Raw genomic sequence first — 27,768 nt, 5'->3', positions numbered from 1 at the left:
TTGCATACTGGTCCCCATTCGATATGGGAACGAGGGAAGCGTTGGGCGTACCGTCGTTGCCACGGAGTAACAGGTGCCAAGTACGGCCGAGCTGGTGTTCCGGGTGACTGTCGACAGCCGTACAGCCAGTTGTGCCGTTGTGCTCCCCGGGTCGTGCCGTGCATAATCCTTTCTGTGGAGCTACGCGAATGCAACTACTCCCGATATTGCCTGCGCATAGCGCACCGTGCCGTGCAGTGCAGGAAGATTGTTTCCAGGTTTGCGCTTTTCTTCTCTTCGATCCCCTGACCACTGCGACCGGTACCCCCCATCACGCATGTATTTCCCCAAAGCCTGGTCCAGTCTGTTGGTATCATACAGACGCACTGTGCTCGGGAGTCTGTGCGGTCTCTCTGAGCTTCAAGTTCAGACTCCCTTGGGATGTGGCATCTTTCCTTTTCCTGTACTACAGGTGTGCTGAAACAGTGACACCATAGTCGGAGAGTTAAAGTGGGGTGGAGCAGTGTCGACCCCCCTGGCTGGCCACCGCGTCACAGAAGACGACGAGCCCTGCCGCCTGCCACATTTGCGTCGCCCTTGTGTAGCCCAGTTGGAACGGAGTATGTGCGGTACAGACAGCTCGAAACCTTTTACGAGGGTGTCAGTGGGTTGGAAACGCACCACAACGATCGACGCATCAGTGTCCAAAACACCGCTGGCATACCACAGTCCTAAGCAAAGCACATGACGGCAACGACGTGCACCTACATGCTCCACCTTTCTTCTCGGCCCATTTGGAGCGCTCCGGAGCGCTCCGGATTTCCTTATTGTTTTCTTCATTCCAATGCATGTGCCGCGCAAAGGTGTTTGGCTTCAAGACAAGGTCCCAAGTCACACCCATTCGCGCCGAGATTCCACCCGCAATAGCCCAGCCCAGCCCAGCCCACAGAGGCCACAGAGCCGTCGTCGCCTGGACACGGCATGGGCCGGCATGCTCCAGGGCTCGTTAAGATTGGGGAAGGATTTTAGCATTGATTCTCGAAAAGGCACGGGCCACGAAAGGACCCGTGTACCACTACAGCGGGTCGGCTCGGACACAGCGAGGGGTGGATGGATATGTTCTAGGCCACCTCGATGGGAGCTTCGAGAGGTTGGTCCAGATCTTGGATGGGCAGTAGTGCATGGAGTCGTCTTCGCATCTGGGGATTTGGATATGCGGATCGTTGAGAGCCAAAGACAACGAAAAGACAAGAAAAAGTGGCATTTTGGGTGCAGAAAGTATATATCCGCGCCGGTGCCAGGTTCCAGCGGGTCAATCGCGGGCACACCTTGCCGCGTTGACTAGTGCATTAGTTGAGGGACTCGAGGTTATTTTTTGCAGCGGAAGTCAAGCTATGCTTGAAGACAGCGTGCGATGGGGGCCTCCTCGATGGGTTCGCTCCCGTCGTTGCCCCCCATACGCCTCCCGTCAACCAACTTTGCGCTGGGTATGGACCCTTTGTTCACTGTGTACTTTTAGCGGAAGGTGACGCTTACGGCTCACGGTCAGGTTAAGTGCTCAGTGAAGGAGGGGGCCTCGCATTCATCACCCACATGCCACAAGCTCTCGGTCACAACTGCGGTCATAACTTTGGCAAACAAGGTTCATGTCCTCCAGTGTGGCATGCCGTTACAAGTGGAGTTCCAACCTCTCTGCTGGAACACTTGGCCGATGTAACGCTTACGTTGGCACTATAGTGGGCATGCTGAGAGACCGATGCTCGTCGCCGTTCGGCCGCGGTTCCTTGGGCTGAAAGATCTTCTAAACCATATCAACAAGTGACATTGGTAGAGGAACCGTGCCAACGTACTTCCGTTCTCTTTCGTGCAAGGGACTGCAAAATCTTGTACGGCTGTCAACATCAAGCGAATGGCCAGAAATACCATGCCCACTGTTGGATTCCCAGCTGCATGTGGACGGATGAGATATTGCGGCTGGGGCCCAGGCTGCGCCGAAAGGAGCAGCGAGTCGTCGTACACATGCAATGCAGATTCGCAGTGTACGACGCGCAACCTTGACTCTGAAAGTGCCTCAAAGGCAGCTAACCTTGATTGACCTGTTCCTGCCCCGAAATCAAACAGACGAACCACCCGTACGACGTTCTACGCCTCTTCACTGTACAGCATCAAGGGAAGTCGTGTTATTCCAGACAGTGACAAGCAGAGTGCGCACTGGCCAGCCCTCATTAACGCGTTTGCCAGTGGTTGTCGCGTCGTTTCATGTGGCAAGCCTTTAAGGACAACCTCGGGGACCATAAGAACACAGGCCGCTGCAAGGGGGTGGCATCGTTAGTGTAAGCGCAATACCGACAATATGCTGCGGTACGGCAGTGTGGCAATGCGGCCAAGCGGGTCTGTGCCACAGTTGGGCACGTCAGAGTAGGGACGTGGAGCATGTGGGGACGTGTGGGGGTGCGAGCGCGATCATGCGGGCCGAAGATGCAGGCAGGCAATAGGCGTGCGCAGATGTGATCGTAATCAAGCGGGCCGTATTTACAGCCTACTGGACTCCGACATATGCCACAGTACGGTGTCAGGAATCACCGCTCCGGCCAATGCGGGATACATATGTTGTTGTTGGTGCACGCATGGACGTGGTGACCTGCAGGAGAGCAAAGCCCCGCCACTTCGGGTGACTACCTTAGATCGGATAGAAAATCGGCAGCTGTGCGGCACAGCAAGGCGTCCAGCCGTCACGCATGTGGTGAGCAGCCAAACAACTGTGCAAAAGCAAGCCAGAGGCGACGTCGTCGACGCGTTCAGTGCTGTTTGCTTAATCTTGCTTTCACAGTCGCCCACCTCTCCGCCCTACAGTTGCTGAACTGAATGCACATGTCCTGGCTGCCATTTCTATAAGCACAGTGCCTCTATTGACTGCGCACTGCGCGGTTCAGAGAAAGGAAGTGGGCGTTTATTCCAATCCCTGGATGCAGGCGGAACAAGCCGATCGTGCTCACGTCTGTGCACCTCTAAACTTCTTGTCCTAGGATCCTACGTATATCCTGGTAACATGCTCCTGAATACCTAGCTGTTGCGGCGTTGTTCAGTTCCTACGCAGTCCTGCAAGATCGAGGAGTCCAGCACCCCAGCACCCCATCGCCTCCACATGGCCATTCAATGACCGCGCCACTGTGACCTATACACTAAGGAAAGAGGTGCCCATACTGCACTGCTCGTGCAGTTACAATGCTACTCGCTGCATAGACGCGTACCGCGCTACTGACCTATTCACCCATTCTGACTTTTACGTGGCTGATTTTTTGGTGACATTGTTTGCCTTGCACTACCATATACCACATGCCGTCAGCGCCAGAGTGTGCTGTCGGTGTTGAGCTAGGTGGAATTAGGCTTTTCGGACTCCCCGCCCAAAACCCAGGCCCCGCAGGCAACAGACCCCAAGAAGCTCCCGTGTCCAGTGGTGAATCCAGTGGCCAGTCGCCAGTGACGCGATCGGAGTGTTCCGGCTGTAGCGCCCCGGTGGCCTCCAGAGCTGTAGTATAGGGTGATCAGTCTTGGGTCACCCCGCACTTCTCTACAGTTCCAACCTTGACACACTGCAGTCGCACTCCCACACGGCCCTTGCAGGCCCACCGCCACTTGTGGCCGGCCGGCCGATCTGCCGGCACAGGAGTCAAAGATCTGGGTCATAGGTCTTGAGTTAGTATCCTCCTCAACCCTTACTGGCTTGTGCCGACGAAACCAGGAAGCTATGGAGACAAATGAGTCGCGGCAAGGACTTGTGACAATTGACTGTTTCTGATCAGACTGCGGGGAACGCGTCGCAAGTTGAATGCCACTACTACTGCTGTAGTTCCTTTGCCTCTCAGACACGATTGTTCCGAGATCTAGATGGCTGACTCTGTGTTGCGTGTTCGTTGCAATCGCTCGATTAGAGAATTAGAGACCGAGTTGGTGACCGCAGAGTCCCCTGCTGTCATCGTCGTGTAGCCGCTGGTCTAGCTGTCCAACCCTCGAGGGTTCCGTCCGTGGTTTCACATGCTAGTCAAGCCATGTCTCGCGCGTCGCATTCAAACGCTACTAATGAACATAATCAAGTTAATGCTAGTACAAACTACAATGGTTGCGACGCGTCTCTGTTTGTTGATCTTGCTCCCGTGGGAGAGACTGATGGAGGTGGGGTAGAACCAGATTGCGTATTGTTGCGTAATTGTCGTCCAAAGCGAAAGCCAGGGCTCCGCGTAGATGCGGCTAATGCAAGATATAGATTAGAGCGCGTACCTACGTGAACAGCTGTCGAGCATATGACAAACAGATGTGACATGATGCTCGTAGCCACCCTCGTTGTTCAAACTCTACAAGTTGCCGTGCAGCAGTTCCGTCAATGTTTTCTTTCCTCCACACGATTGACTTGACTCCAGGTCAGGACCTGGGGTACTGTACGTAATGAGCGAGACCTGATGTGTACTGTAGTCGTGCACCCTTCTATTCTCGTATCCATGCCGTTGCTTGAAACAAAGTTGCTGCTAGGTGTACTCTAACCAACCCCATTGACATTAGGTCGGCACATTCCAAGACGCACGTAGCAACTGGCCAACTGGGTTTTCTCACGCCACCTCTCCGCCTGATTGCCAACCGAGATCACGGACGCATTGTAAACCCCCCAATCGGTATCTTCACCTGACGCGTCCATGTCATGTCGCATTGAAGCTTAGTGTGCGGTTGAGGCACTGCGGAGTGGAGTCACTTTAGGTCCCAGGTGTGTGCTCCGTTGATCGGCAGGGGAGAGGATACCGTTGTCAGTTGGTGGCGGCCGCCTGGCGGTGGCATCGGCCTCGCAAAACCTACATTAGTTTTTTTTACATCTGTCACGCCAGTATGCAGCAGTTCAGGTCGTGCAACTGCAGACAGAGATCGGCTAAGATCTGGTGGAGCTGGCGACTCTCAAGGGGTACAAGTGTGGCGTCACACAAGACGGCGGGTGATCACTGGTCAGACACAGGTCAGACAATTGAATGCAAGCACGAGGGTCCCGATTTTTTGTTCCATGAGCCACCGGCCACGAGGCAGCCGCCATCAAGCGCCGCCGGCTTGCGAACATGTACCTAGGACAATCAAACGTTGGCAGCCCACTTCTATGGCGAGTTTTCTGTAAATGACAAGCCCCCGCGTCATGAAAGCTGCTTGCTACGCCTTGCACCGCCTGCAAACGCCAACCCTCATATTGAGAATCGCGACATTCATGTAGTCAGTCAGTCACCACCACCACCCCAGCCATGGAGGCACGGGCTAGGAATGCGACGTAGATACGCGTTGGCGAATACGTGGCTCACCAGCAACTCAGAGTACGGAATCCGGAGCACCGGAGCGGACACGGCATGAGTTGAGCAAAAAAGGGGAGGTGACATGAACGGAAATCTCTGGATTCGTGATCATGTGCTGCTGCATGCAGGTGGGGGAATACGGAGAGCGAGAAGGAGGAGGCGCATGGGTTTGGAATGTAATCGGGAGAAGCATGCTCAACGCTTGACCCAGGTGTACTGTAAGGTGGGTCAGTATAGTTCCCAGCTTCTTTGTGCTGCCGACAGTCTCATCCGCATGCCGCGCCAAGGTGAAGACCAAGGCCGCAGCGGATTGGAAGGGGTAAGCCCAGCCTGGCACCCAGAGCACGACGGCAATACCCCTTACTCCTTCTCCATCCTCTCCCCACGACATTAATCTTGTACTCACACCAGCGCGAGCCTTTTTGCGGCCAGTCTTCTTACGCTCGGTCATACGGTTATCACGCATGAGAGCAAGGTCGCTCCTGAGAGCGGGGACAGCGTCATCGCGCAAGAGGGCGAGGGCACGACCGATACCGAGGGCGATGGCGCCGGCCTGACCGGTCGAGCCACCGCCGCGGGCGAGGGCGAAGACGTTGAAGGCGCCAACAAGACCCGTCACGCGCAGGGGGCGGAGAACAGTCTCACGGTCCACGGGGCGGGTAAAGTGCTGAGGAAGGAGGAGGTGGTTGATGAGGACCTCGCCCGTGGGGATCTCGATAGGGATCTCCGGCGCGAAGTCGCCATCGGGACCGACAACCTTCTCGGACGGCTGGTCCAGCAGCTCCCGTCCCTGCTTCGAGGGGACGACCCACACGCGGGCCGACGAGTTCTTCCTGCGGCCAGTAGCGTACGCACGGCCAAGAGCGTCGATGCCGCTGTCGGCGTTCTCCCTGGCAGCAAGCTTGGCCGCCCGCTCAGCGATACGGTCCGCACGCTCGTACGGCATGACAGCCTCGTCGAGCGCCGCGGCAACGTCGTACGAGCCAGCCAGCGAGGCAATGTGGCGAGCCGAGTTGCACGCGTTGAGGAGCTTGAGCAGGGCGGTGTAGTCGCTGTTCTTGCGAATAGCAAAGCCCATGTCGGTCTGCGCACGCCAGAACGCAACAGGAGGCTGCACGTAAGGCAGGTCTGCGGGCACAGGCCAGATGTACTCCTTCCTCAGGGCAGCGCGAGCCTTCTCAAGGATCTTCTCGAGCGATGCAATGGCCTCGGTGTATTCGGGCTTGCCGGTGAAGTGACCAGTGGTAGGAGGACGAGCACGGCGCGGCAGCGGCTCGGTGTCGTCAAAGCGCTTCTTCGGGGCGTAGAAGGGCTGGGCGGTGTAGGTCGACGCCGCACGGGACGAGCCGGCCATCGACGCGGCGGCCACAGTCCTGAGGCTGGTAGCGGCCTGGCGCAGCGCGCGCGTGCCGGCGGTGACGTTCATGGGTGTACGTGTGGATGGTGTCAAAGAGGTGGTGGTCGATGTCCGACTTTTGGCGAAAGACGACTGGACGGGGGCATTTCGGACGGAAGTGAGATGCGGGCGCCATACATGACCTCAAATACACGTAATGGGTTCGTAGACTCCACTTGCGTCACGCGTTATGTGTTTATCAGATACGGTTACACTTTGTTGGACGATTCCATCTGTCAGCAACATGGACGAGCCCATCGACGCCCGCATGGAGGCCAAGCTCCGTGCTGCCCTCGCCATCGAGCACCTCGTGCGTGCATATTGTATGGCGTTGGTGCTGACGCTCAGGAAATCGTCGATACATCGGGCAACTGCGGCGGCGCGTTCGCGCTTGTCATCGTCTCGCCCGACTTTGCAAAGAAGATGACTCTGGCTCGTCACAAGATGGGTGAGTAAGGGTGGCATGGGGGTGGTGGCAGTGAGTGGACCAAAGCACTTCAGACTCTAGTCAAAGTCCCAACCCCTCGCTGCTTCCCTCCTACCGACTTTGTCAGCCGCTCACCACCTGTCCCAGTGAACCAGATCCTTGCCGAGGAGATCACCGAGCTGCATGCCTTCTCACAGAAGACCTTCACCCCCGAGCAGTGGGCCAAGGAGCAGGCCAAGTAAGCTGCCCTCCTTCCGCCCGCCTTGTCCGCCCCCGATGGTGCACGGCGACACCTCCCTTCGACCGAACCATTGAAGGGGGCCTAGGGGTGGCGATCAGGACGCCATACTTGCTACAAGCTCAGGCTGCCAGTGGGCGCGGCGCACGAGTACACACCGTCACGACCAGAGGCCAGACGATAGAGTCGTTGTATCACCACGCATAGGCATTCACTCTAGTATTGCTAGCCTGCGGGCGGCGTATTGCGCTCACAGATGCATTCGCGCAGGTATCCCATCCCTCGCATGGTTGCTACGTTGCAGTGGGTTTCTCGCTCATGGTACTTCTGACGACGAACACCGGCTGTTGAATGATCAGCTGCGATCCGTCACGCGCCCACTCACCACCTGTTATGAAACAGGCTTCTTTCTTCCCGGCAACCGTTTCGAGCAACCCGGCCCGCTCACTTGAGGCGCTTGGCGACTCCAATGAGATCCGAGACGTTGTTGTTATAGTCTTCAATCGCCTTCTTGACCTTCTTCTTCAGACGATCCTCCTCGGCGGTGACCTTTTCGAGCTCCTTCTGGAGACGCTTGCGCTTGGTCGAAGTCTCGTTTAGCTGGCTGCGCGCCACCGACGCCTGGACATTGTATGTGACGCGGCACTGATCGATAATGGGGCCGATGAGAGAGAGCTTCTGGGGCGACAGGGCGACGCGGTGGTGGTCGATGAAGCCGTCGTCGTCGACCTGGTAGGTCTGGCCGGTGCTGGTGCGGGGAGCTGGAGGTGGGTGCTGGAGGATCAGCGTCAGTGTGGGTGACAACGAAAACAACCTGCTCCAGCTCACCTCGCTATCGCTGTCATCCGAGACCAGCTCCACCTTTGGGACCTTGAGGCCCGACAAGTCGATGGGATCGAGTGAGGGCCTGGGGGTCTGCATTGTGGATGTCAAGATGTGGGAATCAGGTGAGAGGTATGAGGAAGACACAAAAGCTGTGTGGGAATGTTAGGTGTGGCAAGTGTGGGAGGGCGCTGGTGGGATGACTGGACCACCGGCCACCTGATGCACACGGGGCACGGAACACACAGATCACGGCCTCAGCTCGCGGGTCACAGACAACTGCATGGCGTACATGGTGGCTCACTTCATCGCGTCTATAACTCCCTGCACGACCTTGTTGTACTGGTCCGTCGACTCCTTGATAGCCCTGCTGTTCTCTTCAATGTCGGTGACCGCCTGAGCCAGCTGTGCTTCAATCCTCTCCTTCTCCTCGGCCACTTTTGCAAGCTCTCGTTCGAGCCTCGTCCGGTTGTCTTTGGCAATGTTGAGCCACATTTTGGCGTATGACGTCTCGTCGCTGTACACCTCGCGGTAGTACTCGATCATGGGGGCGATGACGTCGAGCTTCCTTCCCGTGAGATGGTCACTGGGCTCAATAAGGCCGTCGGCTGCCGCAGAAGTCGAGCGGAAGTGTTTGCGTTTGCGTGGGTGCTCGAGAGGGACTTCGGGCTTTACATCATCGTCGTCTGTGGCCGCCAAGTCGATGGCCTGAACAATAGGCTGGGGGAGACCATCTGCCTGACCGTTGTCCTGGGTGGGAGGAGGAGTTGGGAGAGCACTGATGGTGTTCGCCTATGGATAAGCATGGTATTGGCAACGCTGTGGGCTCTGACTCACCTCGCTCGGGGTGTCGTTGGGCTTTGGCCGCTTGTTCGCCGTCGAAGGGCTTCCCTCTCCAGCAGACTCGGTGGGAACAGCCTCTGATTCGATAGGGACAGCCTGAGTGTCTGAAACTGTGACAGAGCGTTAGCCCAGAGGCGTCACCAGGCTGCACATGTGTTACGTACCAGACTCGGACGATGGCATGAGTAGATGAGTGTTGGTGGAAGGAGGGGTTGAGATGGAGAGAGTGGCGAGGACGACCGTGAGGGTTGCGGCGAAAGCGAGAGTGATGGTGTGATGGACACGGATAGACGGTGGGGTGCGGAGACTAATGAGCCGCGGCCACCAAGGGCCTGTGCCAGGCGATCAACGGACGACTGCAGGTGGTTCGAAAGCGATCGCCAGCGCCTTTCGTCGCACATCACCGTGTTTCGTCGCCCTTTCGTCGCCCTTTCGTCACATTTAGAAGCATTCCGTCGCATTTCGTCGTATTCCATGTCGTCCCCTTCGTCGCCCCTTCGTCGCCCTTCGCATATCTTCGCATTTCATCGCATTTCATCGCATTTCGTCACATTTCATCGGATTCCATCGCAACGAGGACGTCTGAGAGTACATGGAATCATAACACGACGTCACTTCTCCCTCACTCCTCCTTGAGTACATCAACCAGACCTTGCATAGTCTTGTTGAACTTGATCGCCGCCTCCTCGATGGCCTTCTCATGCTCTTCTTCCTCGGCCGTCAGATTCTGCAGCTCGTCCTCAAGCGCCTTTTTCTTCTCGTTGAGGTGGTTGATTTCAATGCGGAGGGCCTTCATTTTCGACCTGGCGATGCTCAACATAAACTTAGGGGACGTCGTCCCATTTTCATAGGTCTCGCGGCAGTATTTGATGACTGAGGTAGTGGCCTCGAGCTTGATGCCCTCCAGGTGGTTGCCGGGGTCCATCAGACCGTCGTTTGACAAAGAAGACAGTTGCTTCTTGCTGGCGCCCTCGGCAGACTTGACATGCTTATCATCAGCTGCACTCCCAGAGCGTGGTGATATACATAAGGTGCACTTACAGGCGTGGAAATGGTCCTAGAGCGTTTACGGTCGCGGCTGGACCTTCCAGCAGCAGTTGACGCACGGTGGTCGGGGGCCGGGCGGTCGTCTGACAGTAAACCTGCAAGTTCTGCAAAATGGTTCGATGTCATGGAAGGACTTACCCATCCTCTCCTTCTTGGCGAGGTTGTAGAGTTTACGAGAGCTTGTGCACCCATATATAGGATGACAGGGAAGAGCTGATGGGAACAACGCACGAAGTAGCGATCTCGCTCGCTTCAAAGGCATGCCCATTAACCGAGCAGTTGACAAATGCAGTACATCTGTATGTACATCACCGATCTGGCGCAGCTTTTCCCATGGTGGCTCCCTCAGGCATATATGCAACAGCGCCAACGAGAAATCGGCAAGGAGATGAACGACATACACAGCACTGGCGCACTGGCGTGTAGGATCTAGGCGTATGTTCTGCCACACGAGTGACGAACGACATCCGATTCAGAAAGCCGATCGTCCGGTGAACTGTCATTCTGTCCGCCCGCCCGCATGCAGGTTTACGCCAAGACAAGCATAACATACCTTAAGCTGATTGACATGGTATCTTCTCACCTGTTGCTCTCATATGCATGCAACATATGGTCAATGTTAGTCAATGTCGGCCGAACGGTTGTTTCCAAGACCGCGGCCAAGATAATCACGCGACGCGGGACCGGCCGAGCTCCGCGCCAGTTCCCGAACCCCACCAGCCGACACGTCTCAACTCTACATTCACCACGACTCCATCGCCCACTCTCGTCTCTTTCCAACCCACACACGATGAAGCTCGCCGCAGCCATCCTCCTTGCAGCAACCGCAATCGCCGGTCCTGTCCAGTCCCCGCTGCATGCCGAGGCTCACCGCGAGACGCGTGACGAAGCTGGTGCGTCATTTGCCACCCAAACCCGATAAGACGTGCCCCTAGTGCTGACCCTCCAGTCCTCAGCGCCGCTCACCTCGCCAAGGGCGTCACTACCGGTACTATGGCGAGTGTGTTCCCAGAGTCCGCTGGTGTCAATGCCGGTACGTTGGTGAGAGAACTCGGTGCCCAGTGCTCACCGGCCAGGTCACCCGTATGCCCTGATGGAGGTATGATGTCACCATCTCGCGCTTGAGTTGTCGCTAACCACATCTACCGTCTAATCTCACAGTCTCGTGAGCTGCTTTACCCGGATGGCTGACATTGACAACAGACGCACCATGCCACCCCAACGGCTCCCTCACCTTCATCTCCATGCCCATCTCCCTCATGACGCGTAACATCAAGGCCAACGACGGACGGGCGACCTACACTCTGCAGACCCCTCTCGAGAAGGGTGTGAGCGAGTACGGCAGACCCCGTGTCGCCTTCATTGGCGTGAGCCACCAGACGCTTTCACTCCAGCTGACAACAGAACCTGACCGTGCTGAACGACATTGACGTTGCTGAACGCGAGCGCCTGGCCACCTGTTACACCAAGTACCACCCGGACGCGCGCTGGTGGCTCCCCGACGACCCCCGTGGAGCACACACTGCCCACTGGGCGAGGCTGGATATCAACGATATCTACTACATTGGCGGGTTTGGAACGTGAGTACGCTGGTGGCTAGTCACCTGGAGGAGCTGTTTGTGTCGGTCGGTCGGCACAAAGCTCACTTGCTGATCCACCTACAGGACCGGATACATCGGCCACCTTCCTCTTGACAAGTACGCACAGGCTATGGAGGCTTAACCAGTTAGAGGGTACATAGCTTCAGTGGATATCAACACAGAGATGAAAGTTATCACAGTTGGCGCTTCATGAGACGTTCACGGCAGTTGGGTCAGATAAGCTCACCGAGGTCTGAGCCTGCGGAGACGTTGGTGGACCCCGCACTGACCAGGAGACACTGCAGGAGACACTGCAGGAGACTCTGAGATGGTCGAGGTCTGGTCAGGGGCCCATTAACAGGTGTTTATCTAACTCGGGGCTACCAAAACTCGCCTCCGACTCTCGAACTCGACGTTCTTCAGCGGTCAACACCTCCCTCCCTTCCCACAGGTGTACTCGGCGTCCCAAGCAGCCAAAAATGACGTTTGACGGGGTCGAACCGCCGACCTTGTGCGCAACTCTTGACAACAGTGTCCAAGTGTTAAGCACACGCTCTAACCAACTGAGCTAAATCGCCTCAATGTCGTCCACAAGGTGGAAGGAACTGCCACAAATTCTCCTCTTACGTAATGTGACAATTAACATTACGTAATAGCTCGTGCTTACGTATCCCTGTTGGGAAATCACGTTGCGGCGTTTCGGCGTTTTCGTCAAGTTTCGATGCCACCGTTTGGCTGGCAGACGCTGTGGGTGGTTGAACTGCCATACGAGACGAGCTTGCTTCCTTACTCCTCAAGAGCAAAAAGACGCCCACCATGGTGAGTACGGCGACGACGACCAGCACGCAAGCACAACACTCGGAAGGGACTCGAATATGGGCATCGCGCGCATGGAGAGTTGGCAGGAGGGCAGCAGTTGGAGGGGACGACTGCGTGTCAGCCGTGTCTCACGAGCGCAAACTTTGAAGGAGGCGCAAATGGCGAGCGCGCGCGCGATGTCCTGGTGTCTGGGATCCCCGAGTGTGCTGCTCTGTGCTGGACGACGACGAGCACACAACGTACAGCGCGCTGACAAGTGTCTAGGACCCCAACGGCCCCGTCACCATCCGCACCTCGAAGTTCATCACCAACCGCCTGCTTAACCGCAAGCAGTTCGTGCTTAACATCTCGCACCCCACCCGCGCCAACCTTTCGCGCTCGGAGCTCGGCGAGCGCCTCGCCCAGCTCTACAAGACCGAGGCCCAGCGCGTCGTTGTCTTCGGCCTCCGCGCCAAGTTCGGTGGTGGCTCGTCGCAGGGCTTCGGCCTGATCTACGACGACGAGGAGTCGCAGAAGAAGTTCGAGCCCAAGTACCGCCTCATCCGCGTGAGTATCTCTACAGGCAGGACGAGCTTGGTGTCGAGGACGGGGACCAGTTTTCCGCCCGTCTTCATCACAGCTCGCACTGGCCGCCCAACTTTTTCTTTGTTCCTTTGCTGACCCTTACAGTCGGGCATGGCCACCAAGGTCGACAAGGCCGGCCGCAAGCTCCGCAAGGAGCGCAAGAACCGCTCGAAGAAGCTCCGCGGCACCTCGAAGGCCAAGGCCGGTGACGCCAAGAAGAAGTAAATCAGTTCTCCAACTGGTTTGCAACTTCTACACCTCTTCGGGATCGACGTCGTTCTTCTGGGGGCTGTTCGCTGTATTATTTCTGCGCCCTTCCGCATACTTGGGAGAGATGGATCTCCTACAGCATCCCGTTATTGTGTTTACTATATGGAACACACTCACGATCGCATTTCAAAGGACAGATGTCCGGGGTCCCAATAGTCAAATTCGTTTGACTGGGATTGCGCTTGCGCGTGAGCTTCCATAGTTGCGTTCCTCGTCGAGTACCCACTCCGAGAGCGTCACCTGTTGCAGCTGCACTATTCCGCCGGGTGCGCAACTGACTAGTTGAGAGGGTTGCTAGTGAATTATTTTAACATTGCTGACTGTCAAGCTTCGCTGCACTGACTAGGCTAACATGACCCCATTTTGTAGTTCATCCCAAACCAATGCATTACATTTTCTACGCTGTCCAGATGCACCGGCGCTTGTTCTCCCGAAGCAAGAAGCTGGCAGAGGTGAAGAGGCAGGTGGTGGCATGAGGATTTTGGACGGACGAGGATTTTGGACATTCCACTTCCTCCATCATTGACTACACCTTTCACTCCCTTTGCCCATATTTGGCTTTCGTCCAAACAAAACTGCTTGCGTTTTTCATCCCACCTTATGGCCCTGCCTCTTATGCACCTATTCCACCCCTTCTCATGCCCGCACATGCATTTTTGGGCGAGATACAGCGATGGCAGCACTGCGCGCGAGTGCCCCAACATCCCAGGTCGCGTGGCCAAATGGTACGGCGTCTGACTACGATTTCATCTTCGATTATCAGGAGATCGCGGGTTCGATCCCCGTCGTGACCTACTGAGTGCTCTTGAGCATTCACTTTTTGGAGTTCTGAGGAGGACGTAGACGAGGTGAGCCGCAGACTATGGGGAGTTGGTTTGGTGCCACTTTTCATCTCTCGCATGGAACAGGTTCTTGTTCAACGGGAAACTCTTCCAATACGGACAGTGCGCTATCACCTGAGTGGCCTAGTACATGCATGCCTGGCCTAAAGAGCACACGACAGTCCCACCAAACGTCCATCCTGGAGGGAACTGATTGAAATTACTTGCAGCTACAGACTTTGACAGGAATAACGAAACCACCCTTTTCTACCAGTACTGCTCAACATGCTCGGCCCACCCATAGGCTGCTTCAATCACCACATCCTTGCCATTCTCGTCCTTGACGGTCCCTGACCAGGCGCCAAAGCACTGCCACGTCTTGGACGTGATGATCTTGAGGTCGGTATGGGCCTCGCGGACATGCTCCACGCGGAACTTGAGGTCTACCCCATCACCCGTAATCTTCCAGACCTTCTCTACCGTCTTGTCGCTCAGGTCCTTGATGTCATATGTCCACTGGAGCTCGTCGTGGATCTTGGACACCCGGCCGTCCACCAGGAGTGAATTCTCGGTCGCACCCGTTCCGTCCGTCCACTTGCCGCCGACCTGGATGCCCACCACGCGTCCAGAGGGCTGTGTCTCCACGCCCGTACCCCAGTTCCAGGTGATGGAGCGGGGCCAGCGGCCACGGCCGTGGTCGAGAGTGGCCCAGCTCTGGCCTGGTGGGAGAGCGATCTCGGTGCCATCGATAGTCACCGTTCCCGTAGCGGGTAGACCAATATCTTTGACGGTGTACTGGAACACCCACTCCGACCAGGGAACGACAACGCCGAGGCGCTCATGCCCCTTTGGTAGCGCGGCGAAGATGTCAATCGATACGCGAGCCGAGCGCGCCTGCAGGCGTGTTCCACCCTCCTCGGGTGTGATTGTGATGTCGAGACCACGGCTCTTGACGCTGGCCACTCCACCATCCAGTGTTCCAGGCAGAGTGACGCCCCATGCGAGCGGGGCCACGAGCTCGGTGTTGATTTCGGTGTTAGTCGCGCGGTCAAGCACGAACAAGGCGCACACGCCCGCGTAGTCGATGTTGCTTACGGTCAAGCTGATGATGTGCGTTGGGGTCACGACGGCCCAGTACTCCCACCGCTTGTTGCGCATGAAGCTCGTCCATGTGGTACCGATGGCGTCGGTGTCGTGTAGCGGGGTTCGTGTCCATCCCACTGCGGATGGGTTGAGCCCACCTGACGGATTCGTGAGCGAGACCGGGTCTGTGATTTCGACCCGAGCAGCGGCGTTGGGGGTGGATGCCATGGTGGGGGGCAGTTTGGTGAGTTGGTGGGCAATTGTGAATCGGATTGTGCGCGCGACAGGTGGCCATCGTGCTATGCTGTAGTCTACACATGTGGCCGGCAACGCTGCCAAGCGGGTTCGATGGTGACTGTCGACGCCGCCGCCGTGTCATGGCCGCCTTGGTAGTCGGCCTTGTCCGCAGGCACCAACAACGCCACACAAATAGCGCACTGGTCAAAAGGTCAAAGGAGCGAGTTGCCGTTTGCGGTGACGGTCAGTAAGCCCACGCATGGATGCACACCAAGGTGGATCAGCAAGTGTTCTGCTGGACTTGTCAATGTGTCAGTGTGTTGTGTGAATCGGTAATGGTTTAACGATGAGACGTTGCTGGCTGGAATTGCTGGCCACTGGACGTCGCTGGCGAGAGGAATCTGTACAATCTGCGCCCCGCTCAGACGATCAAGAACACAAACACAACACACGGCGCACAGATCCTACGACCACACACCTCTCCTCCAACTTCACACGGTACACGGTCCTTCAGAACTTCTCTTTTTCTGTCATAACCCACTCACTCGCTCGTCTACTCATCATTCCCCTGCCAAAGTAACGAGCCATGGAAGACGCCGACAAACCCCCACAGAACTTCGACCCCGATTTCGCCTCCCCCGTCGAGGGAGCAGAGCTTCCGGCCATCATCATATCGTCCGACAAAGTGGGATTCCACGCCGACCTCAAGGTCCTCGCCTCCCGTTCAAGCTTTTGCCAGGACCTCAGCGAGATTCCCATGCCCGAAGTCGAGGAGGGACAGAAGCCTCGCGTGCTCCCTTTTCCCTCGGCGTCTTCGCCTGCCATCAAGTTTGTTCTGCAAGCCGTCGCGTACAATCTGGCGCATCCGCCTCAAACCAGCTCGCCCGCGGGAGAGCCGGCGTCCGAGCAGTTATCCAAAACCGCCCTCTATGAGGCCCTTCCAGACATGCCCCAAGGCATAAAGCTTCTCCAAGAAATCCTACACTTCACAGACGCCTACGAGCTGAACGACTTTACGATCCCTGTCATCTACGAGGCTATGAAGAAGGCTCACCACTACTCTCCTGCCATAATGTTCACCATGACTGCCATTACCGACCAGGGAAACCTTAGTCATTGGGCGACCCGGATCCTCTCGGAGGGAGGCAAGGGCGCCATAGACCCGTGGTCCAACGCAATGCTCGAGACCAATGCGTCGGAACGGCTTCCAGAGTTGTACGCCCTCTTTGATCGCTGGGACACCGCCTTTGCCAACTTCAAGAAAGCGAGCAGCGGAGCGCCCATCGATGGCAAGAACGCCTTCTCGAAGGAGTGCATCACTCGCCAGTGCGCCTGCGTTGCCGAGTTTGACGGCAACTGGGCCGCGTTTACCTCCAGCTTCCGCGACAAGATGTACAAGTATGCGCTCGCCTCCCCCATGTTGATGAAGCGCGCCAAGGTCATGGAGTTCTGCATGAAATCAGTCGCTTGCGAATCTTGTGCCAAGCGCTTGGCCCCCTCCATCAGCTCGGCCTGGAACAGGTCAGTGACCAGGCAAGCCTGGAGCCTTAACCCTGGCAAGGCCAACAGCCAGTCTTCCCACGTTCGTCGCCGCTACCGTATTGTATATGCTGTTTAGGCCATCCGTATCATGTTTAAAGCTCCACCATACAACTATTGATCTCATATACTCTCTGTAACATGCATGTCCTTCTGTATTTCACTCAAATGTGCATGCTGAAGGGTGAGGGTAGAAGGGCCATAGTGTAGGGGGTTGACGGTGTTGCGTCTTGGCGGCCCAGGTGGGTGGCGAAACCGGGGGCCCGCACTGACCACGCTAACCCGGCCAGACGCGCCCAGGCGGAGGTTTCAAAACAAACACGTCCGTGTCTTTCGACCTTCCTTCCACACCATTACTCGTTTTTGTCCGTTTCTTTCTCTCCACTCGCCATCAACCGTAACTGGTCATGCAAGCGGACGGCATACCCGTTAAGTTTGACCCCAACTACGCCACCCCCGTCAGGGGAGCCGAGCTCCCCGCCATCCTCGTATCGTCCGACGATGTTGGATTCTACGGCGATCTCAAGTTCCTTGTAGACCACTCCCCTCCTTTCCACGACATGGTCTTTGTGGTCGAAGGTTGCGGTGGCAAGGAGGTAGTGGATGATGGCAAGCCGCGCGTCCTCACCTTCCTTTGCTCGGCGCTGGCTCTCAAGTTTATCCTCGAAGCAATGTCGTATGCCGTCGTCAACACGCCCATTGTGACACCCCAAGAAAACGAGACCCGCCGCCCGACTGTCACCCTCGCCCACAAGTCTCTTCCCTGCCTCAAAAAGACCGATAAGACGACGATAGAAGAGATTCTCGACTTCTCCAAGATGTATGAACTGGACGACTTTGTCCACCTCACGCTGTACGACTCGATGAAGAAGAGCGGCCACTTCCCCCCGGCTGTCATGCTGGCCGTCACTGCCTGGACCCACCACGGCAACTCCAACTACTGGGGTACCCAACTTATCACCGCCGGTGGCCTCCAAGCGATGGACGAGTGGTCGACCAAGATAATCAAGTACCACGCCCCCGACATCCTCGAGGGCCTCACCACGCTCTTCCAGCGCTGGGAGGAAGGCTACAGCAAGTTCAAGGAGTCGAGTGTGCGAGTCCCCATCGACGGCTACGACGGCTTCCACAAAGTGTGCCTCGTCAACAGGTGCAAGGCGTTTAAAGACTACAAAGGCAACTTCCAACTCCTCCAGACGACTACTCGCGAGATGATGTGGGCGTATGCGTTCCGCAGCCCCATGTTGATGCACCCCTCCAAGGTTGCCAAGTATTGCATGGACACCATCGGCTGTGACGTCTGTGTGGAGCGCATTGCGGGCGCCATCAGCTGGGCCTGGAAGCACTCGACGAAAAAGCAGACCTGGACCATGAATCCCCGCAAGCGTACCCCCAAGCGTGGCGGCAAGTCCATCACCAAGCCCAAAAAGAAGAAGGCCAACAACGGTGCAGCTGCAGCTGCAGCTACAGCAGCCCCCTAGAGTAACCTCCTAAACCGCTGGGGACACCCTCAAGATTCGATCGCCATCGATCCTTGCGTCCACGTCCTCCATTCACCTCAACGACACCACAACGACTAGGTCGCCAAGTCCTCACCTCTCTCCATGTTCCCATACAACCATACGACTGTTCTGTCTATAGCATACCTTTGTAGAAATCCAGGTTTCACTGTCAATCAACCTGTGACGCATGCGACACCTCCATGATGTATCCTCCAATCAGTCCATGCCAGTCCACAGCCCGTACTGATCGCCCTTGCTCCGGTGGCCTGTGCTCTTCTGATCAACGGGGTACAAACAACGCACTTCCCAGTAGGACATGCCTAGACAAGTCACATCCTCCTCTATTCACGTTCTCACACCTCACCCCAACGCCACCCCTCACCATGCCGTCCAAGCACGAAACCCTACGCTTCCACCCAAAGTTCACGGCGCCAGCCATCGGCACCATCCTCCGAACCTCCGACGGCCTCTGCTTTCGCGCCGACACAAACATACTCGTGGGCAGGTCAAGCTTCTTCCAAGAACTCCTCGCCAGCCCCAACACCAGCCGCGACCCCAACCACAGTCTTCAGAGCCAAAATCACTCCCTCCTCGTCGTCACTCTCGACAGCGTAGACTCTGTCACCCTCACATTCGCACTCGAGGCCCTCCACTCACGGGTCCACCGCCTCGCGCCGCCCTTTCCGCCATACCTCACCGTCCCCTTCCTGGACCAATGTCTTCTCCTCAATGACGAGTACGACCTCCCCATCCTACCAGTGCTGTACCGCTCCCTCGAGCTGCACGCCAAGAACCAGCCGGGAGTGATCTTCGTCCTCGCCGTCCGCCTGGGTTACGAAGACGCCACCAAGTGGGCGTGTGAGCTGTTCCAGCGCCCAGAGGAATTCGGCGACTCGTGGTGGTCGTCCAACCTCCACAAAGAAAACCGACCGATCTTCCTCCTCCTGGTTGAGTGCATGGTACGGTGGAACCGCGGATACTCCCAGTTGCTCGAGTTCATCGCCATGAACGCCAACTACAGGTTTTCGCCCAAGTGCCATTCGGACTCCCCCTGCGGTGTTGTGCGCCACTACCGAGCCGACTTTGGACTCTTCCTGGACGAACACCTGCCTTGTCTCTGGCCGCTGAGTCAACGCAGTGAAGCGACCGTATTTCCTTGGGCGGACACTAGGGAGAGGATGGAGATCCCCTGTGCTGCGTGTCGGACACATCTCGGACAGCTGCTGTTGCGCGCGTGGCGTGCCGGGCACTATCCGTCCAAGGTCGAGTTCCAGTTCAAATGAAGTGAGCTTGAGGATATGGTTCATGTACAACAACACTAATTTACACAGATTATGTTATCCGGACTCTGTATCCGACCTCAAGGGATGCTGTATCAAAACAGTGGACAAGCTATGTGCCAGCCGTGGACGAAAAGAGTGGCGCAAAGTCTCTTATGTAAACAACGGTTCTTCACCTGCAGCAACGCATAACCTCATGCTTCTTCTCACGTCTTCATGCGCCCCAACCCAACAATCAATGTCAGTTTTGGCCACTTCTCCACCATTTCCCTGTCTCGCAAGATGTTGCGCTTCCATCCCGACTTTACAACGCCGCTCAACGGGTTAATCCTCCAAGCCTCGGACGGTCTCTGCTTCCGCTTCAGCCGTCACACCTTGGTCGGGATCTCGTCCTTCTTTGAAGACATTTGTTCCCTACCCACACCACCCGACTCGGACGGTGACGAGATTATCCTTCCGTTTCCCACTATTGGCTCAGCCGCGTTGGCCTGTTCGCTCCATATCCTCAAGGCGATGTTAAGCAACTATCCCCCCTTCGACCCCGTCCCAGCACCGCCTTTTGAGCTCAAGCTGCTGGAAGAGGTGTTCACCTTTGCCGATGCCTATGATGTTCCAGTCATCTTGGGATCTATACTTCTGCAAGCCCTAAAGACACATCAAGCGGACTCTGCTACCATTTTCACGGTCGCTGCTGTTACAGGTTGCAAATACACTATGGCTGAAATGTCGACCAAGCTACTCACCCACGAAAGCGAGTTCAACGCCAACGCTTGGTGGGCCGCCACACTCGAGCGCAAGGAACCTCTCATCCACGCGGCTGTAGCGAACATGTACTTCGCGTGGCACACTTTCTGCCGGGACTTTCGCCGCGACATCTTTTCTCCCCCGCCTACCCGTCGTAGACTCTTGCGGTTCCTCCCGCAGTCGTTGTTCAACTATTGGCACCTGCGTACGGTGCCCGTTCCCAAAAACTTTGAAGAAAAGTTCAAGCACAGCCCCTCAGACCCATGGCTTTTGCAATCCACTAGGATCCCTAGATGGTGCTGGAGTTGCAACGAAGCGGAAATAAGAAACGTTCGCTGCCGGTGGACGTCGTTTATCCCCTCCTCGGCTTGGAAGATCACGTTTTGACTGAACGACCTCTGTCCCAGTGGACCATCGCCTATCCTGCCAGCAATCACCCGTCCTCAGGCAGCTCTCGCGATGAACACTTTACATAGTCCATACCATCTTAACCACAAGTACTCACTGTCTACATATGCAACTTGTCTACACTGTGGCACTACGCTTCGGGACCCTGGCTCGGTACGGACAGCTCTCTGTCCCCACGTCGTCCCAGACATGCGCCCCAGCGAGCGTGTTGAGCCGCGTCCCAATAGCATGCGTGACCACGACGCTTCCAAGCATGCCCGCAGCAAACAAGAGCAGCATGTTGACCGTCGAAAACTCGACAGACGCGGCATCCAGCTCGAGAATCTCCACCGTGAGTCTGGGCAACCACGACTTGCGGTCCATCACAAGCCGGTCCTGGGCTTGGAGTCGCTTCATAGCGGCCTGAATGGGGCCGAAGAGGGTCTTGACAGCGTCAAACGTCTCAGGAAGCGAGGCGGCGAGGATAGCCTTGTCGTTGTTGCACCATTGGTCGGCGACGAGGGGGGAGAGGCTGAAGGCGCGCAGGCTGGCTATCCACTGACACGGCGTTAGCTAGATGATGGAGTGAGGAACTCACTTCTGGCCGGACGGTGGGACCGTTGGCCTTGGGACTGGGGTCCGAGACGGACATGTTGCTGAGGAGATCGCACAGGTCCATGGTCGGTGTTGGTGGTGTGTGCTTTTGATGACGACAAGTCGGGGGTAGCAAGCACCCCATGCCGGTTTATGAACAGTGGACGTCTCCCCTGGCTGACACCTGATGTGAGAGACTTGGGACCCCCAAGAATGCATCTCACCCCGTCACTGATGAGATCGTTTCACAGGTCAGAAGTAAGGATCTCATCAGTAACCAGGAGCTGTGTGTCAATTGATAGCATGCTGTACTGATCTACCTTCTATCCCCGTCTCCGCACACCTGCGCACCTCTTCCTTCACAACTTGGAACAAGCCTCGGCACACTCCGATGCCCCATTGCAGTCCTTCTTGACCCGACGGCAGTAGCACGACGACTCGATGGGCACGTCAGCCACTGCGAGTGCAACGCTGAGCTGGGGCACAAGCATGCTGGCCTCTGCGGTGCGTCCCAGTCGCACCAGACACTCGTGGTAGCCGTGCAGAGCCCAGACATTGTTGGGGTGACGGACTGCTCGGGGCAGCGATGTCGAGAAGCCCAGGTCCTCGGCATACACCTTGGCAGCGTCCTCGACCCGGTTCTGCTCGAGAAGCAGAGCTGCATACGCGTGCCTTGGTGGCTGGAGCCAGCCCCACGGCTCGGCATACACCAGGTTGTCCGCGTAGTGGATCGACTTGCGGAGGTGCGCGAAGCCCTCCTCAAAGTTGCCCTTGCGGTACACGAGCTCTCCTTGGAGCATCTCCTCGGCCACGTTGAGAATGTCCTGCCACTGGTTGGGAAAGGCCTGACGACTCGGTTTGATGGCAGCGCGAGCCTCGCGGAAGAGCTTTTGCTCGGCATCCGCCTCGTCGAGGCGGCCGGTTAGGCCGAGCGCCAGGGCACGGCCGTAGTGCATGAACGTTGTGGTGACACAGTAGAACTCCCTGTCGTCCGGGAATGGCAGTGCGAGCAGGTCGTCCCACTTGCCAAAGCGCACCAGCACCTCGATGCGGTACGTCTTGAAGCCCTCCATCCAGTCGATCATGGGGGGCGAGGGGATGCGGAGGAACTCGTCCGAGAGCGACGTCTCCATGCGCTCGACCGTGTCCATGGCGACCTTGAACTGACCCGAGAACATGGCTGCGTAAATGGGGAACGTGTAGTCGTGCAGACGATAGAAGGCGTAAAAGTCGTTCGCAGTGCCGTGGTGAACGTACTTTTCGTCTGCCTCGATCGCCAGCAGATTGCCAGCAATGGCACGGCGATAGTCGCCGACCAACAAGTCAATGTGGCCTGGCATGTGTTGCAGGTGACCTCCGTCAGGAACCAGGCCGAGAAGAGCATCTGATGCCTGCAGCGCACGCTCAGGCCAGGGCGAGAGCTCCATGAGGTGAATGTAGAAGTGGAGAACACCAGGATGTGACATGGCGGCAGATTGCTCGAGCGCACGCTCGAGAACCTCCTTGATGAGCAGCGTCTGGCTCCTCTCACGCGGTGCGCCAGTCTGGATGTCCCACAGCTCCCATGGCGCAAGCTGCATAAGCGAGTCGGCGTACACGGCCGCCACGTCGAGGTTGTCGGGGTAGTCTTTGTAGACCTTGGCCATCTCGTCGGCGTAGACCCTGTTCCACTGGCCGAGCTCGTCGCATTTTGGGCCGTCCGCCGTGAGGATCCGTGTGTCGATATCAGCGCGCCGCAGGGGGAAGCGCTTCACGAGGGCAGCCGTCAAGGCTTTCTCTTGCGGCGCGGTCGCCAACTCGGCCGCACGGAGGGCAGCGAGGTGGCACTCGATAAGCGCCGACCGCAGCTCCTCAGTGTCGAAGTTCTCCCACGTCTTGTTGTAGTTGGGACCGGCAGCATAGGCAATACCCCAGTATGCCATGGCACATGACGGGTCACATGCCGCGGCATACTTGAAGCAACGGACAGCTTCGAGGTGGTGGAACGCATAAGTCCAGGTAAGACCGCGGTTAAACCATCGCTGCGCGTCGGGGGACGATGTTGTCACGGTCTTTGAATAGCTGCCAAGGTTGTAGGGGTACTCGTCGATAGGGGGTGGGGGAAGGGTGAGCGAGTCGCTAGTGATATCTTGGGTCATGGTGGGCGACAGTGAAGACGACCAGGCCAGCCATGTCGACAGATCGCGAAGAGGCCCGGGTACACGCCGGCCGACGACTTTGGAGCCCCGTCGGACTGGGCCGTATTTGGTCCCGCTCCTACAGTTCAAGTGTGGCTCTCGCTCGTTCTGTTCCTTCCTTGTTCCCTCGAGCGCAGCAAAAGGTGCAAGATAGATGGCGAGAGCGGCAAAAGAGGGGGTGTGCTCGCACGCTGAGTCGAACAGCGGTCGGGTCAGATGATGAGATTGCTGCGAACCACAACGACCAATGATAACCACCTACACTATACGAGCCGACGGACGTTCGTCGCTGAAGGCCAAAGAAAAACTAGTGGCAAAGTCTGGGCCAGTTATAGCATTGGACGAGAATTCTTCTACCTCCAGGGGTTACAGTGGTACCCATCTATGATGTGATATTGTCCTCAGAGCATCGGCAGGATGCAATGATATTAATGGGAGACTTATGTCCACCAAAACTGGCGGACCGAAAATTGTCGAAAATGGGTCTAATTACGCCACAGTGGGCACTCTTTCAGGCCACCTGGCCGTATTGAGAGATCCTATACATGTACTGATCCATTGTAAACGTTATCGACGTTAGGGGGTGCAGTACTGAGGCGTTGGTACAGCCATGGTGCGTAACGCTGAACTGATGAGCGCGCGACCAGCCTAGGGGTATGCCACTTGCGGGGGGGTGAACAGAGCGGCGGAGTCAAATGTCCTCATCACATCCAGTCAACCGATTTCCATCACCACTCTAGCCACTTTCAAACCATCAACTCCTCTGTCCCTCTGTCCCAGCAATGAACGCGCCTCTGGTGTTTGATCCAGACTTCACAACTCCCGAGGACGCGCCGATATTCCAAGCCTCGGATGACGTCTGTTTCCGTTTTCCGTGGGAACCGCTGGTCGCCATATCCTCGTTCTTTCGCAATCTCCAGTCTCTTCCTCTGCCCCCAGGTGACCAGGACGCTGTGATCCCCCTTCCTTCAGCAACCTCAAAGGCACTCAAGACCATATTCCTTGTGGCCGATTCGCTCGCAAGCGGAGCCCTCCTGTCAGTTCCTTCGACCTACCGATCCAAACACATTCCGGAAGTCATTGCTGTTGCGGACGTGTACGACTTGGAAGCCATTTTTGAACCACTCTTCAAGGCGTATTTCACCCGAAAGAGCTATTATGTGGCCCTCCTCCTGGCTCTTATCTTACAAGACACTGCCAAGGCGGATGCCACCGCAATAAAGCTTTTGGACAAGTACCAGAATGAAGGTCATGGAGACTATGGATTGCCTTCATGGGTCGACTCTTTCCTGTCCACCACAGCTCCCCTCGCCCATTCCAAGCTCCTTACACTATTCGAGTTCTTCGATGACAAAATGGACGTTGGCCGCTTTCAGGACCAAGTCGAGCTGAAGTCACGCAACGAATACCCCGGATTTCTCCCCACGTGCCGAACCCAGCAGTGTCCTGAGTACAGAAGTTGGGCCAGCTTCCGTGCGCTAGCAAGCCGCAAACTCACACGCGCTGTCGTCAACCTACACAACGGAAACGTCAAGGATATGGTCGAGAAAGCGACGGCCGATATCAAATGCGACGACTGTGCCGCACGTATGACGGAACTCCTCCGGAATGCCCTGGCTTATAGCCGCCCTCACAAGCCGAGAGACGTTGTGGCACAACACCAAGATCTTCCATGGGCGTGATGGCAGCAACCGTGTAGACTGAAGTTTGTGCAGATAGAAGCATGTATATGTACCGATGAGGTCACTTGGAAACACATCTGCGCCCACTTTTGCAACAAAGCTCAACAACTTCCACGTCTTCGTCTCGGTTTTGCCACCGAACCATCTGTCACAATGGAGCCTCTCGTCTTCGACCCCGCCTTCACCACTCCGGAAGATGCCCCGATCTTTCAGTCCTCAGATGGGGTGTGTTTCCGCTTTCCATGGAAACCTCTTGTGGCTGTATCGTCGTTCTTTCGGGACCTCCAGACCGTCCGACTCCCACCCGCCCAAGACCAGGATCTGCCACCCGTCATTCCACTGCTTTCAGCCCTTTCAAAGGGACTGAGGACTGCCTTCCTTGTGCTCAAGTCGATTGGTGATACCTCTGTCAGGGTTCCCACCAGCGACCTCAGCGACCTCTCTCACCTTGTCGACGTCGTCACGGTCGCTGACGCCTACGATCTCAACATTGTCCTCGAGACTCTTCAAACGATCTACACAGCCAACAGGAACTGGAAGACGTCTTTCACCCTGTTTGCCGTATTACACGATGTCAACGGCATGGAGAATGTCATGACCTATATCTTGGCGTCGTCCAGTTATCCCTTGGAAGATTGGATGAAGGATGTCCTGTCAACAAAGGCCCCGCAAGCTAGCTACAAGTTCACCAAAATCGCAAACTTTCACGCGGTCAATATTGAACGCTTTGACGAGCGCGCCCGGTTCCTCGCCAAGAATTCGTACAGGGGGTTCCTCCAGACGTGCCGTCAGAAGGGCTGTCAGCAGGGATGTTCCGAGTTCAAGGCATGGCCCTCCTTCGAAGCACTGGCTTATCGCAAGATTTCGCGGGCCGTGGTTCTCATGCACCGAGGACACGGCCACGACGTCATTGAACCCGCTGTGACCGCAAGTTTGAAGTGCCTCCACTGCGCCTCCCGCCTCCTAGATCTTCTGAGGGAAGCCCGCGTGTACAGTCGATACGACTGGACATACATCAAGAACTGCTACAGGAGTATTCCTTGGGTTTGAGGTGAGACAGTGGTGTTGGCCTAAGAAGGATTTCAGTAGGCAGTGCCTTCGGCCGATGAATGAAATTAGTCTGTGGGTGTGTGGCGGAACATGCAGAAAATGACTGAAATTCATCTTGCTTCTAGTTCTCGTGCGATACAAGAGCGTTGGACAGTTCGATGCACGAATGGTAGGATGCGGAATAGGTTGTGTGCATCGGTGCTGACATGAAGGAGGTCGATGATGCTTGGGCGTTCGATGACGCTGGGGCGTAGCCCAGAATCCTTCCTCACAACAGAACAACAGGACCAGGTTCGGTGCGATAATGGTGTGCTCCGTCTTCACATCATTGAGTTCACAGTCCAGCAGCTTCAAGCTCACCCTCCTTTCCGTATCCCACTTCTACTTTTAACATCGTGTTCAATCACTGGCCATGGCGTCCCTCAACATAGATCCCGACTTCAACACCCCTGGTCATCCCATCTTCCAGGCGGCCGACGGCGTCTGTTTCCGCTTTCCCTGGGAACCGCTTGTCACCAACTCTTCGTTCTTTCGGGACCTCACGAGCATTCCACTCCCACCCTGTGATGATCCGGACACCCAGGAAGTTATTCCACTTCTCTCAGCGACCTCTATCGCGCTCAAACTCGTGTTTCAGGTGCTCTCGCCGAACAAGTGGCCTCGGCAGAAGGTCAAACCCTTTCCGTACGAGCATCTCGAGGAAGTGTTCATCATCGCCGACGCGTATGACCTCAACGCCGTCCTTGAATGTCTTTATAAATTAAGCAACGATCCCTTTGTGGTATTTACTATGGCTATGGCCCTCCGGGACGTTGCCAAAATCGAGCTTGCAGCGCATGCAGTAATGAGGGCTGCCCAAATACATCCAGAAATCGACTTCCTCTTGTGGATCAAGAGTCCCGTCGCCCGCGCAAAGCTACACAGGCTCCGTGAATACCACAAGACGCATATTACGGTCAAGCTATTCAAGCATAAGGCCAAAATTCTGGCGCTATCCAAGTACCACTTATTCAATAAATCGTGCCGAAGGGAACCCCCGTGCTCCCCAAGCACCAAGTGGGACAACTTCTGTTCACTTGCCTTCAAGGAGATCACTCGTGCCATATCGTTTATTGAAGCTGGACACGGTCCTCAAGTAATCATTGATGCCGTAGTGGCCGGCATTGGGTGCCCAACTTGTGCTGGTCGCATGTCCCAGCTGATGTCGGACGCTGTAGGGTCGGCTCGGCCGGGAACCGACGGAATTCTCAAACTGCACCATTTCGAGCCATGGTTCTAAGTGACCGTTCCTTCCTCCATGGGAGAAACTGTACATACAAAAGGAGAAAACACCTGTATATAGAGACATGTAACCACCAATGCTGTG

The 27,768-nt window shown here is 56.4% G+C and overlaps 17 protein-coding genes and 3 non-coding genes across 20 annotated transcripts; 11 read left to right on the top strand and 9 right to left on the bottom strand.

Moving 5' to 3' along the window:
• Nucleotides 1-5,495: 5,495 nt before the first annotated feature.
• MRPS9 (37S ribosomal protein S9, mitochondrial) lies at nt 5,496-6,726 on the bottom strand (the record flags this gene model as incomplete). Its single annotated transcript, XM_028616284.1, has 2 exons — nt 5,496-5,516; nt 5,707-6,726. 2 exons carry the CDS (start codon nt 6,724-6,726, stop codon nt 5,496-5,498), a joined length of 1,041 nt encoding a protein of 346 aa, XP_028480141.1.
• A 214-nt stretch (nt 6,727-6,940) lies between these two features.
• On the top strand, nt 6,941-7,365 carry EHS24_000454 (uncharacterized protein; the record flags this gene model as incomplete). The annotated part of the gene is made up of 3 exons (XM_028616283.1): nt 6,941-7,006; nt 7,045-7,144; nt 7,205-7,365. 3 exons carry the CDS (start codon nt 6,941-6,943, stop codon nt 7,363-7,365), a joined length of 327 nt encoding a protein of 108 aa, XP_028480140.1.
• A 440-nt stretch (nt 7,366-7,805) lies between these two features.
• EHS24_000453 (uncharacterized protein) lies at nt 7,806-8,282 on the bottom strand (the record flags this gene model as incomplete). Its single annotated transcript, XM_028616282.1, has 2 exons — nt 7,806-8,135; nt 8,190-8,282. The coding sequence occupies 2 exons, from the start codon at nt 8,280-8,282 to the stop codon at nt 7,806-7,808; spliced, it is 423 nt and encodes a 140-aa protein (XP_028480139.1).
• A 201-nt stretch (nt 8,283-8,483) lies between these two features.
• Nucleotides 8,484-9,209, bottom strand: EHS24_000452 (uncharacterized protein; the record flags this gene model as incomplete). Its single annotated transcript, XM_028616281.1, has 3 exons — nt 8,484-8,975; nt 9,021-9,136; nt 9,191-9,209. The coding sequence occupies 3 exons, from the start codon at nt 9,207-9,209 to the stop codon at nt 8,484-8,486; spliced, it is 627 nt and encodes a 208-aa protein (XP_028480138.1).
• Nucleotides 9,210-9,648: 439 nt separating this feature from the next.
• On the bottom strand, nt 9,649-10,335 carry EHS24_000451 (uncharacterized protein; the record flags this gene model as incomplete). The annotated part of the gene is made up of 3 exons (XM_028616280.1): nt 9,649-10,014; nt 10,068-10,168; nt 10,212-10,335. 3 exons carry the CDS (start codon nt 10,333-10,335, stop codon nt 9,649-9,651), a joined length of 591 nt encoding a protein of 196 aa, XP_028480137.1.
• A 528-nt stretch (nt 10,336-10,863) lies between these two features.
• Nucleotides 10,864-11,795, top strand: EHS24_000450 (uncharacterized protein; the record flags this gene model as incomplete). Its single annotated transcript, XM_028616279.1, has 5 exons — nt 10,864-10,966; nt 11,023-11,172; nt 11,277-11,440; nt 11,478-11,653; nt 11,738-11,795. The coding sequence occupies 5 exons, from the start codon at nt 10,864-10,866 to the stop codon at nt 11,793-11,795; spliced, it is 651 nt and encodes a 216-aa protein (XP_028480136.1).
• A 338-nt stretch (nt 11,796-12,133) lies between these two features.
• On the bottom strand, nt 12,134-12,231 carry EHS24_000449. The gene has a single exon. It is a non-coding gene; the product is annotated as a tRNA-Val (tRNA).
• A 238-nt stretch (nt 12,232-12,469) lies between these two features.
• RPS24A (ribosomal protein S24A) lies at nt 12,470-13,261 on the top strand (the record flags this gene model as incomplete). Its single annotated transcript, XM_028616278.1, has 3 exons — nt 12,470-12,472; nt 12,737-13,018; nt 13,142-13,261. The coding sequence occupies 3 exons, from the start codon at nt 12,470-12,472 to the stop codon at nt 13,259-13,261; spliced, it is 405 nt and encodes a 134-aa protein (XP_028480135.1).
• Nucleotides 13,262-14,014: 753 nt separating this feature from the next.
• Nucleotides 14,015-14,100, top strand: EHS24_000447. The gene has a single exon. It is a non-coding gene; the product is annotated as a tRNA-Arg (tRNA).
• Nucleotides 14,101-14,394: 294 nt separating this feature from the next.
• EHS24_000446 (uncharacterized protein) lies at nt 14,395-15,438 on the bottom strand (the record flags this gene model as incomplete). Its single annotated transcript, XM_028616277.1, has 1 exon — nt 14,395-15,438. One exon carries the CDS (start codon nt 15,436-15,438, stop codon nt 14,395-14,397), a length of 1,044 nt encoding a protein of 347 aa, XP_028480134.1.
• A 595-nt stretch (nt 15,439-16,033) lies between these two features.
• Nucleotides 16,034-17,065, top strand: EHS24_000445 (uncharacterized protein; the record flags this gene model as incomplete). The annotated part of the gene is made up of 1 exon (XM_028616276.1): nt 16,034-17,065. The coding sequence occupies one exon, from the start codon at nt 16,034-16,036 to the stop codon at nt 17,063-17,065; it is 1,032 nt and encodes a 343-aa protein (XP_028480133.1).
• A 328-nt stretch (nt 17,066-17,393) lies between these two features.
• Nucleotides 17,394-18,467, top strand: EHS24_000444 (uncharacterized protein; the record flags this gene model as incomplete). The annotated part of the gene is made up of 1 exon (XM_028616275.1): nt 17,394-18,467. One exon carries the CDS (start codon nt 17,394-17,396, stop codon nt 18,465-18,467), a length of 1,074 nt encoding a protein of 357 aa, XP_028480132.1.
• Nucleotides 18,468-18,871: 404 nt separating this feature from the next.
• On the top strand, nt 18,872-19,771 carry EHS24_000443 (uncharacterized protein; the record flags this gene model as incomplete). The annotated part of the gene is made up of 1 exon (XM_028616274.1): nt 18,872-19,771. One exon carries the CDS (start codon nt 18,872-18,874, stop codon nt 19,769-19,771), a length of 900 nt encoding a protein of 299 aa, XP_028480131.1.
• A 213-nt stretch (nt 19,772-19,984) lies between these two features.
• Nucleotides 19,985-20,899, top strand: EHS24_000442 (uncharacterized protein; the record flags this gene model as incomplete). The annotated part of the gene is made up of 1 exon (XM_028616273.1): nt 19,985-20,899. One exon carries the CDS (start codon nt 19,985-19,987, stop codon nt 20,897-20,899), a length of 915 nt encoding a protein of 304 aa, XP_028480130.1.
• A 138-nt stretch (nt 20,900-21,037) lies between these two features.
• Nucleotides 21,038-21,551, bottom strand: EHS24_000441 (uncharacterized protein; the record flags this gene model as incomplete). Its single annotated transcript, XM_028616272.1, has 2 exons — nt 21,038-21,457; nt 21,498-21,551. The coding sequence occupies 2 exons, from the start codon at nt 21,549-21,551 to the stop codon at nt 21,038-21,040; spliced, it is 474 nt and encodes a 157-aa protein (XP_028480129.1).
• A 301-nt stretch (nt 21,552-21,852) lies between these two features.
• EHS24_000440 (uncharacterized protein) lies at nt 21,853-23,631 on the bottom strand (the record flags this gene model as incomplete). The annotated part of the gene is made up of 1 exon (XM_028616271.1): nt 21,853-23,631. The coding sequence occupies one exon, from the start codon at nt 23,629-23,631 to the stop codon at nt 21,853-21,855; it is 1,779 nt and encodes a 592-aa protein (XP_028480128.1).
• A 220-nt stretch (nt 23,632-23,851) lies between these two features.
• Nucleotides 23,852-23,943, bottom strand: EHS24_000439. The gene has a single exon. It is a non-coding gene; the product is annotated as a tRNA-His (tRNA).
• A 509-nt stretch (nt 23,944-24,452) lies between these two features.
• Nucleotides 24,453-25,389, top strand: EHS24_000438 (uncharacterized protein; the record flags this gene model as incomplete). Its single annotated transcript, XM_028616270.1, has 2 exons — nt 24,453-25,096; nt 25,386-25,389. 2 exons carry the CDS (start codon nt 24,453-24,455, stop codon nt 25,387-25,389), a joined length of 648 nt encoding a protein of 215 aa, XP_028480127.1.
• A 116-nt stretch (nt 25,390-25,505) lies between these two features.
• On the top strand, nt 25,506-26,402 carry EHS24_000437 (uncharacterized protein; the record flags this gene model as incomplete). The annotated part of the gene is made up of 1 exon (XM_028616269.1): nt 25,506-26,402. The coding sequence occupies one exon, from the start codon at nt 25,506-25,508 to the stop codon at nt 26,400-26,402; it is 897 nt and encodes a 298-aa protein (XP_028480126.1).
• A 412-nt stretch (nt 26,403-26,814) lies between these two features.
• On the top strand, nt 26,815-27,681 carry EHS24_000436 (uncharacterized protein; the record flags this gene model as incomplete). The annotated part of the gene is made up of 1 exon (XM_028616268.1): nt 26,815-27,681. One exon carries the CDS (start codon nt 26,815-26,817, stop codon nt 27,679-27,681), a length of 867 nt encoding a protein of 288 aa, XP_028480125.1.
• Between the last annotated feature and the right edge of the window lie 87 nt (nt 27,682-27,768).

The sequence above is a fragment of the Apiotrichum porosum genome (assembly GCF_003942205.1).
Source record: "Apiotrichum porosum strain DSM 27194 chromosome Unknown scaffold_1, whole genome shotgun sequence".
NCBI lineage: Eukaryota > Fungi > Basidiomycota > Tremellomycetes > Trichosporonales > Trichosporonaceae > Apiotrichum > Apiotrichum porosum.
This window is presented reverse-complemented; position numbering and strand designations above follow the sequence as displayed.